This window comes from Anticarsia gemmatalis, chromosome Z (genome assembly GCF_050436995.1).
Source record: "Anticarsia gemmatalis isolate Benzon Research Colony breed Stoneville strain chromosome Z, ilAntGemm2 primary, whole genome shotgun sequence".
NCBI lineage: Eukaryota > Metazoa > Arthropoda > Insecta > Lepidoptera > Erebidae > Anticarsia > Anticarsia gemmatalis.
This window is the reverse complement of record NC_134776.1, coordinates 19,153,598-19,173,688: the sequence shown is the minus strand read 5'-3', so window position 1 is coordinate 19,173,688 and position 20,091 is coordinate 19,153,598. Positions and strand designations below refer to the sequence as shown.

The following is a 20,091-nucleotide window of genomic DNA, read 5'->3' as shown; positions in this document are numbered from 1 at the left end:
AGTAGTCACACCTTAAGTTGCGTTAAATAATTAAAAATGCTGAGCACAAAACCCGTTCAGTGTCACGAATTGGCTCGGAATTGCGATCACAATATAAAATAAAACGAAAGAAACAAATGAATAGAAAATATCGGTAATTAACACTATTTATTTGGTAACGTTATCAAACCTTAGGTCGTGATCATGGTACCGTTAACATTTACCGGTAAAATCATTTTTAACGTTAAGCCAGCAAATCGGTAATAGATCACCAAAGTATCAATACCAAGGTAACGTTACCTTTGCTGTTAGCGGTATCTTTACATGATGTAGGTAACGATACCAGATTTTTACCGGTATTCAAAGCCCTGTTTTAAAGTAATCAACGATTGGGCCATATCAATTGCAGAATGCCACCTAGTAGCGCAATCTAGTTTTGGAATGGGTTTGTTTTGTTGTCGTAATATTCTTACAAATTGGGGAGTTCTGAGACGTCGAACCACCTCTCTACATTCTGAAATCAGATTTCGAACATTGAAATTATTTGATGCATCTTGTAATGCCAATTGGAGAGTATGGGCAGCACAGCGCACAAGCCCGATAGTATATTCCTCTTGAACATGTGGCCCATCTTCAGTATTTTGGAATTCTGTTCCAAGATGTTCTAGAAACAATGTTGTTATTGTTTCGTTTGTTGTGTTGCCTTCCATTTCTGTATCCTGATCAGTATCCAAACTAGATTCTGAATCTTCATGGTACACATTAAAGATTTGAGATGAGCTTGTGCCTGTAATGAAATTAAATCAATGAACACATAACGTGTGAGTATGTTAATTGCAGAAACTGCATGTTCAATTAGTGTTAATTTAAATAGTTGAAGCGAAGTGCTGAGGTCGTTTCTCACACACAAGAATACAATAATTCACTTATGTAAGAAAATTTAACAAATATAAAATAGTTTAGTCTAGCGTGCATAAAGAATATTACGTAAGTACAAAAAAAAATCATTTTTTTTGTTATTAGTTTGTTTATGTGTATGTAATTAATAATATTTATATATGTATTATATATTATTATGTTTATATATGTTTATTAAATGTCGACTTTTTAGAGTGTATTTTATTTAATAAAATACACTCTAAAAAGTCGATAGCGCTGCAAAAATTCGAGCTCTATTCACAAGCCTTCGATAGCTCAGTTGGTAGAGCGGTGGACTGTAGCTGGCAATAACCGATATCCATAGGTCGCTGGTTCAAATCCGGCTCGAAGGAATTCTTTTTGCATTTTTTGGAACTTTTTGAACATTGTTTTAATATTTTTATTTATAATATTACTTAATAACTAAGAAATAATAAAGTTTAAAATATTTTGCGCCATAAATCGCAACCAGTTGGTCGACAAAATTTACAATTGGTTCGTTTAGTCGTCACTAGTATTGATTACTGTGGCTGTGTGACGTATGCAACTTCACAACTAGCACTGAAAGGGCTAAGCAGAGTAACAAACACAACACATATTATTATACTGTCAAATGAAACAACTACACGACAAACAGTATCCTGAATACAGTCTATAAATAGAAATGAAATATTCGGAATATCAATATGTTTTTCTGATTTCATTTGCCATACATTGTATTAACAATATTTATCCCTTAAAAGAGTCTAAGTTCTTGAACTTATTTTTTATTAATACACCACGCTTTAACTTGAAGGTGTAGACAGAAGTGTACAAAACAGACCCACGTTTCGCCATAGGGGGAAACCTGTTGAAGGATAAACTACTATTCTAATATTACGCCAGTTTTCATTTCCAGGGATTAGGCATCTAATAGGTATATACTCTACTTTTACTATAGCAGTATGTGTTGCAAGCTATTTCGAACTTTATATTGACCAAGGTAAGATAGAAATCTGTTTGAGCACACCGTCGCTCAGCTCTCGGTGACCCTTGCATGCATCAATGTGCAATTGTGCATACGCCAATTACGCTTTGAGCTAAGCAGAATGCAGTATTACAGAAGTTCTTTCAAAAGAGTTTTATAAAGAGTATTATGTTAGGTTTAAAAATGAAGTAGATGCAGGTTACTTAGGACTAGTTAATGACGTCAATGAATTAGACTTGTGACTAATACCTGCTAGAGGTTTAGATAGGGCTGTTTTTTGAAATAGCTACTAAAACTCTGGACCTATCTCTTACCGAGCATGTGAAAAAATGAGATAGACTCTGTAACTGCCTGTCTCTTACCGAGCAGAAAAATATAATGAAAAATATAAAGAAAAATAAATATAAAAACATTTTATGCAATATATTCTACCGTTCTGAATGCTACATTCTACATTTATTGTTGAACTTTCGCAGAGCGTGCAATGCTAAATAACTAATTAAACGATTTATAAATAATTATGAGTTTACCTGAAGTATTGGAAAGGTTCCCAATCCTTTTCCTCACTGGTCTTCTTGTAGATGGCGAAACTTTGTGGGCGGGGCGAGTAGAACACTATCCTCACGTATGTGATGTCGTATGCTTTACCTGGGAGCAAATATTATTGAATTAGGTTTAATATGCTTTGAGTACAAAGTATGGAACATCTTTACAGTGTACCCGAAGTTATCGGTCGCAGTGGTAGAGTATATAATTTTGTTAATAACAATAGTGATAATAAAACGGTTCACATTTTATGAGTTTACCCATTTTCTTATAGATCTAGATAGCCATTGGCTCTCTTTATATAGATATCAAAAGAATAAGTTACTAACGTGATGTGGTGGGCAAACAATCAAAAGTGCTTTTTTTTACAGAAGAATGATGGTTGCTAGATAGTAAATGATTCCAGTTTCAGTTGATTCACATAATAATACTATGTCATGTTAAATTAAAGAAAATATCGATAGTTTTCTCTGTTTTATTGTTTTTTAAACACACTAGCCGAGTGGTTTAAGTTGGCACCTCCCACGCAAGTGGTCGCAGGTTCGAATCCGAGGCAACACACCAATGACTTTTCGAAGTTATGTGTGTATTAGAAATAATTATCACTTGCTCTAACGGTGAAGGAAAACATCGTGAGGAAACCTTGCATGTCTAAAATTTGTTTAATACATTTATTGAGGGCATGCAAAGTCCCCAACCCGCACTTGGCCAGCGTGGTGGACTCAAGGCCTAACCCCTCCCCCTCGTTTGGAAGGAGACCCTTGCCCTGCAGTGGGACAGACATGGGTTATTAAAAAAAAAAACACACTAGATTTATTATTCTAGAATTGAGAATACTTTAGTTTGTCATCTTAATAATAATTCTGGTTTTGGGGTATTGCAAAAGATTCCTAATGTGCCTTCGACAAAACGACACTCAAAAGAATTTGGCGACCAATTTAAAATATCGTCATTTCTTTTTAAATCGTTTGAACAAGAAAACTGGTGCTTACCCAAGTGTAGCGTCAAGTTGACCTGATGAGGGTACTTGATGCCCTCCTTCATGGACTCCGACTGCCACCAGGTCTGGTTGTCTTGCTCGTTGTAGTGCAAGTCTGTCAGGTAGTAGCTGGAGAACTGGCCAGGAGAACACGTGTCGCATGACCTGAGAGAACACCACACAAAATTAAATAAGTAACACTTAATCTAAGAAAGAAATTTGAAAAATAGACACTGTTTCGGAAAACGAGCTCTAATAGATATTTTTTACCAATTTTCTACTAATTTTGTTCATATTTTAGTTTAGGATGATGATTGATTTTAATCGGTTGTTATTACGTTATAGATACGGACATATGGACATGTCTTTAAGGTACTCTTTAATTTTATTTCATTTTGTACGATTAATAACAAAAATATCTTTACTCTAGCCCATTAGCAATACCACGGAAACAAGGAAACTGGCAGTATGTTTAATTTTATGAACGATTCATTGAGAAATATACGAATACTTATAAAAAATGTCTTTATGTAAACTCGAATCTTATGTAAACTACCTTTTTTTAAACTCCTTTCTCATTCCGGGAGTCCCTTGTTCAGTAGTAGGGCAGAAATGGGCATGGGAAAGATATGTTTTAGTTTGAAATTTAGACCCCTTTCTTATTCAGGGAGTCCCTTGTCCAGCAGCTGGACAGTAACGGCCTGCATAGTTAATTAGTATGGGTATAATTACCTAGTGGAAGTGCCGGCAGAAGTCTGTATACAATAGACCTTCATGCCGTTATCACCGCACGTGTTGGTCGCCTCCATCTGGACCAAGTACGCCGCGTTCTCGAACTCCGGTATACATCTCTGTAGACAACATATTAATACAATTAATATTCATACAAAAGTTACTCAAATATTATACAGGGTCATAAGTGTCGTTATCAACAAACGAAATATACTTTTTCAAAATCAGTTTAGCAGTTTTGGCTTGGTTGATATTGTAACTAACTAACTAACATCCATTCAAACATCCTTATATCCTGACTTTTGCATTAACTACAGTAGTAGATTTGAAATTCATCATTTTATTGTCTTGAATGGATTTTCAGTAGGTACTCTAACGTCTAAAAAAATATATTACATTGTCTGTAGCACGTCGTCTGTTTTAATTTGTAGTAAGCGATTAATCTAGAGTCTATTGACTAAAAGAGAAATACCTTAATGCTTTAAATACTACATAAGCCGATGGATGCTCTAACGTCAATATCTTTGCCATAAGCATATTCGTTAATATGTTATTAAACTGGACAGTGTGCTCAATACGGCGGTATAATTTTACTATAAATATTTTACTATAAATATTATAAGGCTGAAGAGTTTGTTTGTTTGTTTGTTTGAACGCGCTAATCTCAGGTACTACAGGTCCGATTTTAAAAAATCTTTCAGTGTTAGACAGCCCATTTATCGAGGAAGGCTATAGGCTATATATCATCACGCTACGACCAATAGGAGCAGAGTACAAGTGAAAAATGTTACAAAAACGGGGAAAATTATGATTCTCTTATGTGACGCAAGCGAAGTTGCGCGGGTCAGCTAGTTTTACTATATAAGTATTTTGAAACGATACATTAAAAAAATGATTCCATCTGTTTCAAATTAAATACTTGGCGACTGCCACACACTTGTATTATGAACAGCAAATTCATAGATTCGGTTTCTAACCTATTTAAACTTCTCAAATTCGTTTGATAAGTGTTATCAGGGCGCCTAATAATAACTGTAAGTACTTATTGCTGTTATCATTTGATGGTCAAGTAACAAAAAGATTTATAAGTGAGAATTTTATTCAACATTATTTTTGATATTATAATTTATGAGTCCTGGTAATTAACTATTTGTGTATCATATTTGAATCAATTGAGTTATTTCACATGAAAGTAGGTACATACAACAAACATGAATCCATCTCTACAAAGATTTGTATTGTGCCAATTATTGTTAGGATTTACTTATACATAAGTAGCAATCTATTATAGAACTTAATCGATTGGTGGACCTTTCATGAGTTGTCGGAACCCTCACAAAGTTGAATCTCGGTTCAACTGAAGAATAACGATTGATGTTAAGTCTTCAGAGTGACAGAGAGGGTTTGAGAGCAGGACAGCGAATAAGTCCGAATTTTAACGAGCTAGCTATAACAGGAACATGCCGAGCAATGAGTAATACGATACTTAAGTTATCTGTCAATTTGTTTACCTAATGTATTTGTATATTGTACTTGTGTCATAATTTGTAATATTTCGATTTAAATGAGAATTTAATTAACCTTTTATTTTACTTTTTGTGCAATTAGAAGTTGGTATATTATTGGGAATTTAAGGCCCCGTAAATTTTGCCTTTCTGTGCAAAAGATAGTATATATTTAGTTATTAACTACAAATTCGTGTTGCTCCTCAGTGGTTTTAAAATTTTGAAAAAGTGAAAGAAAATTTACAACAATACTCGTAATAGACGCTAATTTCTTTGTTAATTAGGCACAGATTAATGTATTGGGTTTAAAATATAATAGGTACATGCAACTGAGTGTCTGGCCAGATGACTTACAATTATCATGTTTAAATAATGTGTGTTACTATATCAAGGTATAGTTTGTCCTGGGAGTAATGCAGTGCCTGAGTAATTGAAATATCTACGATTGTTAATTTAATACTCATTAAAATAAATCCAAACAGGCCTTGTCTTTCATTTAATTGACTAACACTGTGCCGAAAATGTTATTCTTACAGCAGTAATCCCCGTTTTCTGAGGTACATTTAGCGGTAGTTTATCTATTCAATAGTGTCAAAACTCATCAAAAAAGCGCTATTGAATAGATAAACCACCGCTAAATGTACTCAGAAACTGGGGGTAAGGTGAAAGATAAATTCTTATAATACTATCGTTTTGGTTTTGTGTTAGTTATATTTTATTGTATTATGTCGAGAAAACCGTAACAAACCTTTCATACCCCGTGTAGTCCGTTTGAATGTTGCTGACTAATTAATCGAACAATATAGTGTGAACAATTAAATATAAATAAGCAGCAGCAGATAAAAATAATTTTAAGCTATCCTAACTATATCACCCCAGTTACCCTGCCTTGAACAATCCATTAACTTATCCTCATAAAATTAAGGGTAAAAAAGGAATGCAACAGCGCAATGTATCGTCACATGGGCCGGGCCGAAATAGTGCGCCTATATTTAGTTGAGACTCATAGGGCATTCACCCCGCACCTTCCCTTACATCACTAGAATAACATTATTTCGCGCAATACGCTACAACTATTGTAAATATAAAGTATGACGGGATATGGCCCACTTATCATCATTTTCTTCAGTGCCCACTAAGACTGGGAGGGACTATATTGAGAGTAGTATCCCCGATAAATGCCACAGGTTCAAATGGTCTAAGTACTTCTAGTATAATTTAGATTTTTACAATCACTTATCTATACATGCAATAATTCTGTGTGGGGGTCTGTTGGTATCAGGGGGTAAATAAGCTTTAATACGCTGATAATATTTTTTCAAAACATTAGTATTGTTTTCTTATTCTCAGAGTGTCAGGAAGCGTAAAGAAAATGAATTACTTTTCTAATATACTTAAGTCAATATCTTTCAGCGACAGTGAAGATAGCGGAGTATTTCAATCTCTTATAATAATTATTATGTCAGTGCATTGATTTAAAGTTGAAGAGTACCTACTTAAGAATGTAAGAACAGTTGGTCCCGTGCCATAAGCTGCAGAACTTTGCATAACTATACTACATAGCTACATACGAATGCGATTGTTTCCGGTGAGTGACCAGTGTGGCCGTGATGACTCTGACCATGTTTATTCGATGTGGTCCATATGTTCTAGAAGTCTAATTAGCGGCATTTGGCGGCAACACTTTGATGTAAAATCTAAGTTATTAGTAAGATTAGTTCTGGTATAATTTTACGCTTCGTTTTGGAACTTAACTTAAAAAGTTTGAAATATATAGCTACGTCATACCTACTTACAATAATGATTTTTGAGCAAAGAATAGGATAAAGTAGTCATGCTTAGCAAGCTGTGTTTGCCCGATTCTGTGAGGTCTTTCAAATCATCGTTCATTATTACAATGTTAAGCTATTAACTCATTAATAAGTTTCTAGAATCTAAGTTCGGTTTCCTTCAAAGACATCATTAGTTGCGATGCTAATTATTCTCAAACGAATAATATTTATTCCGTACCACGTATTCGATGTTAAAACTGATGAGTTTTGTTTTCACAAAAGCTAATAGACTTAAAATATGAACCTTTAAGATGTATTTAAATTAAACAAGGGTCTAGGATTTTAACAAGTGGCGTTCTTCGGTTTCTGCCTACTTATATGGGGAAAAAAGCGTTATTTTTGTGTGTATATCTTTATTAATGGTCGTATGAATTAAGTTTTGTTAGTGATAAATTTAAATTAACAATTTTATCTCAAAACTGAGGTTGTTGACCTTCGGAAGGCTGAAATAAGATTGATATTGATACCCTATCATCCAAATCGTAAATTGTTTTCCAAATTACACATTAGAAAAGCCAATAAAGTATGTATAAATCGATCAATTCTGTCCCCATAGAAAGCTTACAATAAATAATGACACAATTACATGTAGACAAAGCGACGGATGTGATAAATTTGTTCCGTTGCGCGCTGGCTCTGATAAGAGACATTAGGTGGAGCAAACGAACTCATAACGAATGAACTCGCCATACATGCTGATAACCCCCTGATAATCTCCCAAATGTAACAAACTGGCAACTGTGTGAGGCGTTTCTTAATACATTTATTAGTTATTCATTTTAGAAACTGTTTTGTGTCGATAGGCGGCGAGCTCTCTAAGCTTGGGAAAGTCGCGATTTGGTTAATGTGGTTTTCTATTATATTGTACATTGTTTAAGCCTACTAACTCTATTAAAGTTTCATCTAGATAGATACGCTTTCGAAAAAGTCCAACTGATTTCTATTAATACTGTGTAATTAGGCAGAATTCGATTTAATGCAAGGTTCGTCATGAAACTATCTATACTTGTAATAATATAAAATAAGCCTCTTTAAGGTATCGTCGTCCATGTGGCATTAAAATATTATTATACAGTATGTTTACAGTAGAGTTACAATGCTCGATCTCATTCACATTTTAAGAAATATCATGAACAATACAGAATTAAGTTAGACAGCAAGTTTAACAGATAAGTAGGGTTACAGCTAGAGTAAAGCCATCATATCGACGTGTTTATAATAATAACCTATTGTAAACCTACTGCTAGTTGATATAAACAATATCTTATCTATAATTTAACTCCTCTTGTAACCTTTCGTAGTTTATTATTTTAGAAGTTTAAAAAACGACGATTACAGATGCTGAAAGGTCACTTAACTTTTCTTAACTCGCTCAAAAAGTATGCTCTATTTCGGTTAAGTATAGAGTGATGTAATTAAAGTATTAGGTACCTACTTAGGTTTTGAGAGGGGTTTTAATTCGGCCAAATACCTATAAAGACTTTTTGAACCCTACTTAACAAACGTACTAAAATTTAAGCCAAATTGTGAGTCTATTTTTGACCTCTATGATCCCGACTGTCTAAATTACATGAGTTCTCTATGAACAGTCGGTTTTTTTTATCTTATCGGCATAAAACTAAGTGACCTTTGCCATGTATAGTTGTGATCTAATTTAAAAAGACGCGATCTAATGGTTCTGTAATATAATAATAATAATAACACGTGCTGAATTAAACTCTTGTTTGTAATATTTTAATTACGAGAAGAAATAATTATTAAGTCTGAAGTTAAAGAAAAAAGTCAGTAAAAGTATGTTCCCTTCCTTAGGTTCATCTTAAAAAGTAGTCCTTTGACATGTCTAACTATAAGTACCTACATACTAGGTCCAGGTCACCAAGGTCAATGACCGATATCAAAATAAGGTAGGTATAGAACAGCTGACAGATTGGGGTTACCTGAATTAATTATTGTTTTACTGGCTGTTGTAGATTTTTGTTTTTAGGTTCCTGCGTTACGAAGCTTTTAGTAATAAGCTAACTAGATTACCTTAGTCATTTTCATCTGTTGAGTTATACTAGACAGTTCCATCCATGGATAAGGGATCTTTCCTTGATACGGAACACTAAAGTTAAAGCCTACTTATTACTTTTTGATTAAGTTCCTCTATAACCATAGATACAATTTTATTGACTCCATGCCAATAGAATACATTGATGATTATGACACATAGAAGCAGTCTGCTTAGATACAAAAGTAATTTGAAACTCGAGAGCTTACAAAGAGTGTAGTTGTTTATAAGTCGCTCAGTTTCTCTCCGAGAGGACATTAGATGCTCTGTTGTTAATTCTTAGAACAACACTCATAGGAAGATAACGTATTTGTACAGGCTTGAAACATCGTCTTAAAAAGCACTCTCTATTCTTAGTGTAGCCTTAAAAGTACATTAAACGCTTCGATAGTCTTTAGTAATACTAAAAACTCATTCGATAAGATACTAATTACACCTATATTAACGTTTAACACTCAGTTCAAGTGATTATTTGCCGATACAGCAACTTTAATTGACTTGATCGCCTATGCCATAAAAAGCTACGTAAACAATCACACATTTATTTATGAAAAGTTATTCTATAAACTTCGTAACTTATTCACAGACTTAATCCTCGTCAAGTTTACAACATTTTTAACAATATTACGAACTTAAGTACAGTTAACTTACTTGAAGCCAAACAAAACAAACCTTAAAAAATAGTTACTCACTAAAAGCTCGACTTACTTGTGGCACTCCGTCGTTATTGTAACATGAAGCTAGTTGTTTTGATCCGATCCTGGGTGTGTGGCTGTAGTAATAATCCTGTGCGTTTACAGACAACAATATACAAATAAATGTGATAAAATGTGTGAGATACGGCGCCATTTTGAAACGCGCGACGCGACGTTGGCCCGCGCGCTTCGAGCAAGCACTGACGCCCGCCGGTTTCACAACACTCGGCCAAAGATTAAGCGCGGCACACCAGAAATGAATAGACGGGACTTTACACAGCTGCCTCTGTGAGGAAAATAATTGATTTTCTATTTTCTTATTTTTTTATTAAGGGTATAATTCCACGTTTACCGATATTATTACTGTATTGTCATGAGTATATTACTAAGTTATATTATATGTTGAATAACTTTTCAAAACTTCAAAAGTTTAATATTTTTTAATTATTAACAGCGAGTCAATTGGCAAAATTAGATATTTGCAAACATTTATTTTTATGTAGTTGGCAATTAAACTATACTGTAGATTTTTTGTAAGGACTAAGTACCTAGCTAATAAAAAATATATTTATCCTAAATTTTCATTATGATCTAGAATGTAGAGTATTAGAAGATACAACAAATCTTGTTTTGTATTCCATTCAATTGCAACTGTATTACAAGTTACAACACAACTAACTATTATTATAATTCATTTCCATAATACAAACACAATAGCAAGAGGCTTATTATGTTGTAATCGTTTAGCCCTTAACAAAGGGCTTTCACATCTGCGACTCAATTATTCTTTGTTGGGTGAGCAGACACAGAGAACGTGGCCTCATACCAACAGTTTTTTGTGAATAAACCTGAAAAGGTTCGGCTTTTGTTTTCTGTTAGAATGCCAACATGTGCGGTCATTCGAGGAAGGAATCGGCGAGCCGTGCAAAGGTCTTAAACATCGTCAACTAATTTTAGGAAGAAATGTAAAGCTTCGTACTTCGGCCCTTAGTCAGACTAAGGAGAAAGCCTAAATATGGATGCGAGTACGTGACTGTAGAAACATCGAATGGATACTAAGTTTCTATTTATCTTTAACCTGTTCCGACAAATATTCCTACTAGATAGATTAGCTTTTAAATTGGGTAAGTCAGGAATTAAATCGTCTTAAACATTGTATTTTCCTTATCGCGTGAAATAGTTCGAAGGTTTGTTTAAATATCAATTTTATTAATACAACAATTTTCCAAAACGATACCTAACTTTTTCTTGGAAAGTTAAACTCCATACAGTCACTTGTAACTAACTAAGTAACTCAGATTGTTTTACAATAAATTATGAAGATAATATTAAAATCTGATAATATCTACAAGTGGGTAGTTTTAAAACGTATATTTCCTGAATATATTTAAAGCTTTTAACACATTATTGATTAGTAATAGCCTCTGACAGATTCTGTTTATCACTGGACATGTTGTTAAACTAAATATAACTTCAGATGACGCACCGTTTTATGATTGCGGTGTGTATAAAGCTTTTATGTTATGTACTAAATTATATACGTGTATTTTTTATATTATGACTCTAAATTATGTATTTATTCACCTTACAACTCTGTAGATATGGTAGCGAGTTTTATAGAATAGAAATAAGTGTCAGATAACCTATCCATTAGATACAATCAAATCAATTAAAATTCAATCTGATAAGCAATCCAATATTATTTTATCCGTGAAAGCGAGTCTAAATCTTATATTTTAATATTTAGTTTTTTAAAATTATAATAAAATTGTTCAACATTTATTCTACTACAAAATAGGTAAAAAACTAATGACATAAATCTTAATTGTCATATCCGTATTAATAAATTTATTCTATGTCGTTTCCCTAGCCTGTATTTTTCATTTATAACACACACATGAATAGACTTTGACGCTTAGCGTAGCTGACTGGCTGCATTAGGTCATTCATCTGACTCTCTCACTCTTTTCCATATTGCCGTCTCGCTTGCACGAAAGCTAAGACCGAGATCATTGGGCCGGAGTAAAATGTTTAATTTATGCAAAAATAAATTCAAGTTTTAGCGAAGTTAGCGACCGAATTGTAGTGAATTTGATAACAATAGCGATAGGTAGGCGTTTTTGGAGTATTGTTATTATTTAGTTAAATCCACTTAGCCGTTAATCATTAAAAAAAATAATCAACTTTATAGGTCAGTTGAGGTTGAAACATCTCCTTACCTTTGCCCAAATTTAACTAAGATTTTTTTTAATGGCGTCGAAAAATGTATTGGATATCTAATTAAATAAATATATAGTTTGAACACAATCTTAAATGATTATATTACTAAGCATTGATAAAAAGAACTAAGGAGAAATCCGATTTAAAGTTACCAAATTATACTATTACATTGAGCGGTAATTTTACTTTCCCGCGCAAAATTTGCATGAGTGCCAATGAGTGACAGATATAGGTCATTGACTCATCGATTCTACTTCTTCAGTAAACACTTATAATGTTTTCTTTTATAAATAGTTCCCTCATCGGTCCGAGCGGTAATCGGGATTTAATAGGCATATTTATAGTGCTGCATAGTTTTTCAAATTTTAATTAATTTTCATAATTAAGGTGACAGGAGGTTGAGGAGCTTAGATCGCGCAGACCGATCTTTGAAGTTAAGCTACCCTTGCCAGGGATGTTTTGTAGATGGGTGACCATCTTGAACCGTGCGAGTTAGTAGCAAGTTCCTCCGTGTATCGGAAGACACGTTAAATTGTGGGCCCCGACTGTAATTTTCAAAGATCTTTGACAGTCGTCGACAGTGGTCTGAGGCTTGAAAGTCTGACAACCAGTCTTACCGAAGAGTATCATGCTATAACCCAGGTAACAGGGTTGTGGAGGTTCGATAGGCAGTCGCTCCTTGTAAAATACTGGTATTCAGCTGCATCCGGTGAGACTGGAAGCCGATTTCAACATAGTTGGAAGGCTAAGCTGATATAAGTATAATTCTGATTCCTGTGTATGGGACTAACAACAATAGATAATAGTAAAACATGGGTGTAGGGTGTATAATATGTACCATAAGCATCTGCCTACATCCTTAGTAACTGGCTGGGGTTGTGACTATGCCTAGCCATAAGCATGTCAGCGTAGAGCAACCAGGTGTCGTAGGCCTGCTTAATTACCTCACATAATCAAAAGTAGGTAAGTATTTAAAGAATTAGATAGTACAGTATAGAAGAAAGTTTTAAAGAAATTGAATAATAATATGTCTAATTATTGTTTCAAAACCAATTAAAGCAAATTCTGCTTTACAAAATGAACCAACCTCATTGATTATTATAAATAAGATGAAATTCTTTTCAAAACTATAGGTATTGAAAAGATAATATAATAACCGTCACTTTGTTTCTATTTTGTCAAAATAAACCTAGAATAATTTAACCTAATCATAATATGTAAGTCAAAAAAGTTATCATTTAGCGTTTCTTAAAATATAGTTTTAAGTTACAGAAATTAGTACCTATATAACGTGAATAAAGACATGTTTTGTTTCAACTAAAAAGTTTTAACATCTTCGTTTAAAATCAAATCGTATGAAGGTTACGTAGATAGATACGCAGTAATTATCCAATGCTAGATATCTTCATGGATTTGGATAATACTCAACGCTATGCAGAAACGAAACATTGTCTTAAGTGAGTATGTAATAGGGACTTTTATTTGATAGATGTTAGAATAATTATATCACTTCATTTAAAAATTCTCCTTTAGAAACGTATGTAGGTATCTATTGTAACCAAATCATCTAACGCTTTGCGTGCGTAGATAAGTAGTCGTTACACATATTTATCGTTCTTTTTGACTTGCGACCCCTAAATGTGCCAACATACACGATAACCGGTGACGTACAATAGACTACTATTTAAAAATTGATAAAATGTTACCCTGAGCAATAGTTCTATTCATTAATTTAATAGCAACATCTAATAAAATTATAATACGAATTTCGGCGCGGATAAGTTAACTAATTTTATTTTTATTTTTTTAAAAGACAACTTCCGCACTAAGAATCGCTCTTGTGTCGCGGGGACTTTTACAAACATACAAACAACAGACAGAAAGTACCTACAACCAGACCGGAAATAATTATATCTGTATCGCACATAACCGAATCGAACCCACGACCTCCCGACTCAATGGTATTGGTGTGGCGACCAAAACCACTGCGCCACGGAGGCAGTCGCACTTCTATACATAGTTAGTATCAATGGCTTACACGCCTGTTTGCTACGCTCTTTTTTGCACGCCAGACTTAACCGATTTACAAGAAATGTAGCCCAGAGACGATTGAAGATCTGGATTCAAACGTATAAGACATTTTTACTATAATTGTCATCGTCTAAGCAGTTCAAATGGGTAATAAAACATTTTACGCGAACGCGAATAGGGAAAAGGGAACCATTTACAGCTTTGCCAAGCCGTCAGCTATCATTGTCCATGCTATTAAAATCGCTTATTTATTAGAAACAAAAACAACTCCCGGTTCTGAACAAAAGCAGCAATCTTTAAAGTTCACCCAAATGTGTTTAGTTTTTGCACATACTTCCCAAGGCGTTGAATAACAGACAAATTGTCCGTACATAGACAATTACTGGCGCCAGATGTCGTCCACATGCGAATGTTTCAGACGGACATTATTTAGTAAATATGACGTAATTTTTGTTATATTACCTCATACTTATTCTTTGGTGGTCTTAGACTGTGTTTAAAATACGCGCGAAAGAATCGCGGCGATTTCGCCTCTTCTGGACAAGGTTTTAAGTACGGGTTATTAAGTGTTCTATATACACTATTCATACATATGTTGTCTAGTTTGAATTTTTGTTTGGTACAGAATTTACGCCAGACGGCTGTTTTTTTAAATATTATGAATTACGGGGTTTTGTCGAAGACCTTCTATCATCAGTATATTCATATTATTTTTGCTTAGCCTGCTTGAGTGTTCCACCGGTCCACTGGTTACACAACTTTACTTCCAAATCCTCGTTTGAGTCTAGTCTATTCATATAGTGGAAATTTAAAACTGGGCGACTTCGATTACAATTTTCTTATACGTAGTATATAAAGCACTTGTAGTAACTAGTATGTAGTTGTAGTACTTATAGTACTTGTAGGTGCCATTATTTCCTTGCGTTAGTACTTCGTTATCTAAGGCGCTAGTAAGTAACTAAAAACCTTTATTAAGCAGTTGCATTAAGACCACCATGAAGGTATAGATTAGAGTGGTTTGTGACATTGTTTTAATATACCATAATGTTATTGTAGCAAAAGAATCTATTCATAACTGATCGTACCAAATGGTGGTTTGACATTGAAGTAATAAGGATAAATAAATAAAGAAACAAAAATATTTAAACATAATGCTTGTTTTACCCCAAGATTTAAGCACAGGTTTATATAATAAAAAATACATTTTTTTAGACAACTGCCGCAATAAAGTGTGCTCCTGTGTCACGGGGAAACATACAAACAACGGACAAAAAGTACAAGCAGACCTGTAACAACTATACGCGGATTGCAGTATTGCACAAAAACAAACCCTGTGGGAATCGAACCCTCGACCTCCAATGCAATGGCAACAGCATTGAGCATGGTGCCCTTAAACACTGCGCGACGGAGGCAGTCAAAACAACGATACTACAAAGATGACCCGTTGTATATAAACCTGAAACCTCGTCATCATCAGTCGCACAAACCAACCATACCTCATAGGCAGTTAGACTATCCTAACAATTTCTAAAATTGTCACATAGTATCAATTTGTAACTCCTAAGTAAAAGTTCAAAAAAGTCATTTTGTTCTAACAAGTTAAAAGAACTTTCCTTTCTTTAGTAAGAAAGTGAAGAATCTCAGATATTTAGGCAATGAACTTTATCATGCGAGATAAGCCGAGGCCTAAATTGAGATAACACGGAAGCTTTAACGTGTCTTCATGACATGACACTGATACACAGGTCAAAGAACTCTCTCTGACATTATTACGATGTAATATCCTGATTACATGACTATACTTAGAAATTACACTTTATGAATTGAGACTTTTTGTTTAGTTTTTGGCTAGCAAATAGAACGCAGAAGTTAGTGTTAGTTTTAGGTTCATTCTTTATTTTAAAAAGACAACTTCATTCTAAAATAACAACTCCCGCCTTAAAAATGGCTCTTGTGTCGCGGGAACTTTTACAAACATACAAAAAACCGACACAAAGTACAACCAGAATCGAAACAAGTAAGTATTTGTGGATCGCACAAATAATTGTCACGAGTGGGAATCGAACTTCCCTCTCGAATCGAAACCCTCGACTTCTCCTTTGACTGATATTGACGAATTCGTTATTCATCGGTATACTGAAAATGTAATTGCATCGAATCTAGCTGATTCCATAACAAAACTCCTCCATCTGATATGTTTTCAAATTTTTAAGGACTAAAAGAGCTTTTCAAACATTTCATTTACTTTACGCGCTAATGAGTCCTCTACGAACAATTACTAGCGAAATAATCTTAGACTCTCTTCCTTTAAAATAACTGTGGTAGAATCCTTTCTGCCTACCACGTCACAGTTCAAACCGTGAAAATAGTGCCACCCTTCACCCACCAATCGGCACCACTTATAATTACTCGGACACTACACGTCAATATTTTATACACCGACAACACACAAGCACAATACAGCACGCACATAAACAAGATATTGCACACACACAATCAAACATCAAACGCACCGATGGTATCGCTTGATGCACACACACAGTACAAGTGCACACACATTGAAGCAGGTGCATCGTTGTTTATCGTAGGACGGGGTGGGTGGCGGGTGAAAGCTAGAGTGTTCATCTCGATATTCAATTTCGTAGGACAATTTGTAGATTTGTTACTCTTTAAATCTATACAAATATTATAAAGCTGAAGAGTTTGTTTCATTGTTTGTTTGTTTGTTTGTTTGAACGCGCGAATCTCAGGAATTACAGGTCCGATTTGAAAAATTATTTTAGTTTTAGATAGCCCATTTGTTGAGGAAGGTTATATCATCACGCTGCGACCAATAGGAGCAGAGTACCAGTAAAAAAGGTTAAAAAAACGGAGAACATTATGACCCATTCTCTCCTATGTGACGCAAGCGAAGTTGTGCAAGTCAGCTAGTTGATACTATTAATACACACAAACATAGAATTACGCCTTCTAGCCCACGGGGAAAATAGATCTAAAAATTGATAACTATAATAGACTAGAGGCCGCCCGCGACTACGTCCGCGTGGAAGGCCTTCCCGTGTAAATCCCGAACCCTCGGGAACTCTGGAATAAAAAGTGCCTAAGCCTATATGTTATTCTGGGTCTTCAGCTACCTACATACCAAATTTCATCGTAATCGATTCAGTAGTATTTGCGAGAAAGAGTAACAAACATCCATACATACATACTCACAAATTTTCGCATTTATAATATTAAGTAGGACTACAAAATCTACTCAAATGGAATTTTAGATATTTTAGATGGGACTACAGTTTTTTAGAGTTATTGAGATTGCAAAAGCACTTCTGAGGATTCCACCTACCAAGGAGTTTAAGAATATGTTGTAATCTTCATAACTTTAAGATAATAACTGTCTGGAGTAAGGCTCTTCAAGTTTTTCACCAGGATTAACTGCTGGGTCTATACTAGGGATTACAGTACCTTACCAATACCAACTTTTGGTGTGAAATATGTAGAGTAAAAGGGCTCCTAAAAAGATTTAACTGTCTCTGAAATTTTTGTAAGCAACATGATACCTAATTACAAAAGTATCGATATCTAACAACGTCCTAAATGTATTTTGCTGTGATGAATTAATAAACATAAGGCCGCCCTTGCCTTTTACGATTGACTCTCACACGGTTTCCTTTAAGAAGTTACGTTTCTCAAGATTAAACAAGAAATTTCTAAAATAATTAGCTTTTTGGCTAGTTAGTTCTTAAAACATTAGTAGTAACAGTAGTTCTTATCGTTCATAAAGTTTCATAACAAATATTAATGCAAGTATATCTTCAACGAAGCCAATGAACAGCACGAATGATACAAATCAGTTGGCTAGTTTTCCGCCGCGATGTCTGGACATTTCGCAATTTCAGGACTCCTGGTGACCCTAGCCTAGTACATCACTACAAGCACTATGACCTATATCGAATCGGGCATGCGCAGTGAAGTTTTCGCGGCAACCAGCCACCAATTTGGAGTTGGAATACCAAGCCTCAGTAGCCGAGTCTGCAAATGTTCGGATCGCGACATTCGTATGTTCGAACCTCGATTCTCGACTACTGTTGGTGCAACCTACTCAACGCATAGGTCTTATGTTAAGACCATGCGGTGGGAAATGGTTGAAAGATATACTAGTAGTTGGAGGAAGAGAAATCCTTACCAACTGTCTCGGAGTCTCACTGCTAGTATATCATGTTGTGATCTAAGGCCATCTAGATCAGCTATTCGTTGTTGAGGGCGAGAGTTGCGGATGACAGAGGAGCGCTGAGGTGGGAGTCAAGGTTGAAGATGAGTTGAAATTTAAAAAACGACTTTTTTTCCATGATTTTTGAAGATCTGCTCATTTACAAGCTTTTGGCAAAGTTTGGTAGCTTTCCGTAGGAAAACCATGGACTTAGAAAGTTTTGTTGAGTTGTGAAAGTTGACAAAATATTTCTTTTTGCTTATCATTTTTGCGTTTCATTACCAATAATGGTGCACAAATATAAAATAAAAATATATTTGAAATTAAATTTGATTTAAAAATTTCTGAAAGTAATTTTTGACAAAGTTTGCTTTTTTTAAGTAGCTTTTTGTAAGTTTTATAACTTCTCTTTAAAATATATTATAATATAAATTATACTTTAAAATATATTAAATATATTATTTTTTGTTTAAGAGGGGGTATAAAGTGTAGAGCGTAGAATTTTTCTTCTCTGCTTACCCATATAATGTACAAGCGTGATGTTAAATAAAATGAGTATCTTCCTCAATAGCCAACACCTACGAATTTTATTAGACTCATTTTAAAAATTAAAAAGTTCCAAAACAAAATACCACTTCTTTTTGTAATTATATCTAAGTTTTCCAATATTTTTCACTATAAAAAAAACACAAATTACTTAAAAAAAATTAAAATAGCTTGATTTTACAGTGCCATCTACTAAAACTATGTTAAATTTCTGCGAGTAAAGCTTGCGGACATTTCACTTCATCCTCACCTGTAGGGGTGGAAATTAGTTCGGCATTTTCCAACCAGGTGGCGTTTTAAATAAAAGTTTTATTAATTTTGAATTTTAAAACAAACTTATTTAATAGAGTTATCATAATTAACACATTTATTCCACTGTTAAGAATGAGGGATGGGGGTTTTGGGGGTTTAATGCCTCTCTACCATGTTATCTGAATAAAACGACTTCACATAGATTCTAAAAGCTCTATTATTCTAATTGTTTAAATGTAAACAAAGCTGGAGAACGTGGCGTTCTTTGGATTCAGCTTATTCCTTGGTGGGTAAGGCGTGATAATTTATATACTAGCTGACTCACCCGACTTAGCTCGCACGTAATTATTTTTCGGACAATTATCTCGGTAATTCAGCCCTGAAAGCGTAGCAGGCAGACGGACATATAGACTTTAGTATCACTACATAGTATAAAACAAAGTTGCATTACGCTTTGTCTCCCTATGTATGCTTACATCTATACTAATATTATAAAGCTGAAGAGTTTGTTTGTTTGATTGTTTGTTTGAACGCGCTAATCTCAGGAACTACTGGTCCGATTTGAAAAATTATTTCAGTTATAGATAGTCCATTTATCGAGGAAGGCTATAGGCCATTAGAAGCGAAGTAGC

The 20,091-nt window shown here is 34.3% G+C and overlaps 1 protein-coding gene and 1 non-coding gene across 2 annotated transcripts in view; one reads left to right on the top strand and one right to left on the bottom strand.

Moving 5' to 3' along the window:
* The window catches only part of LanB2 (laminin subunit gamma-1), a 40,527-nt gene extending 30,115 nt beyond the window's left edge, over positions 1-10,412 (bottom strand). The window contains exons 1-4 of the mRNA XM_076135081.1: positions 10,217-10,412; positions 4,122-4,240; positions 3,403-3,554; positions 2,395-2,512 (exon numbers count right to left, since the gene is read on the bottom strand). Coding sequence (XP_075991196.1) covers positions 2,395-2,512; positions 3,403-3,554; positions 4,122-4,240; positions 10,217-10,357 — 530 coding nt within the window. The 5' untranslated portion in view covers positions 10,358-10,412. The remainder of the gene's footprint in view (positions 1-2,394; positions 2,513-3,402; positions 3,555-4,121; positions 4,241-10,216) is intronic.
* TRNAY-GUA (transfer RNA tyrosine (anticodon GUA)) lies at positions 1,163-1,250 on the top strand. Its single transcript is given in 2 exon segments — positions 1,163-1,199; positions 1,215-1,250. It is a non-coding gene; the product is annotated as a tRNA-Tyr (tRNA).
* Positions 10,413-20,091: the final 9,679 nt, after the last annotated feature.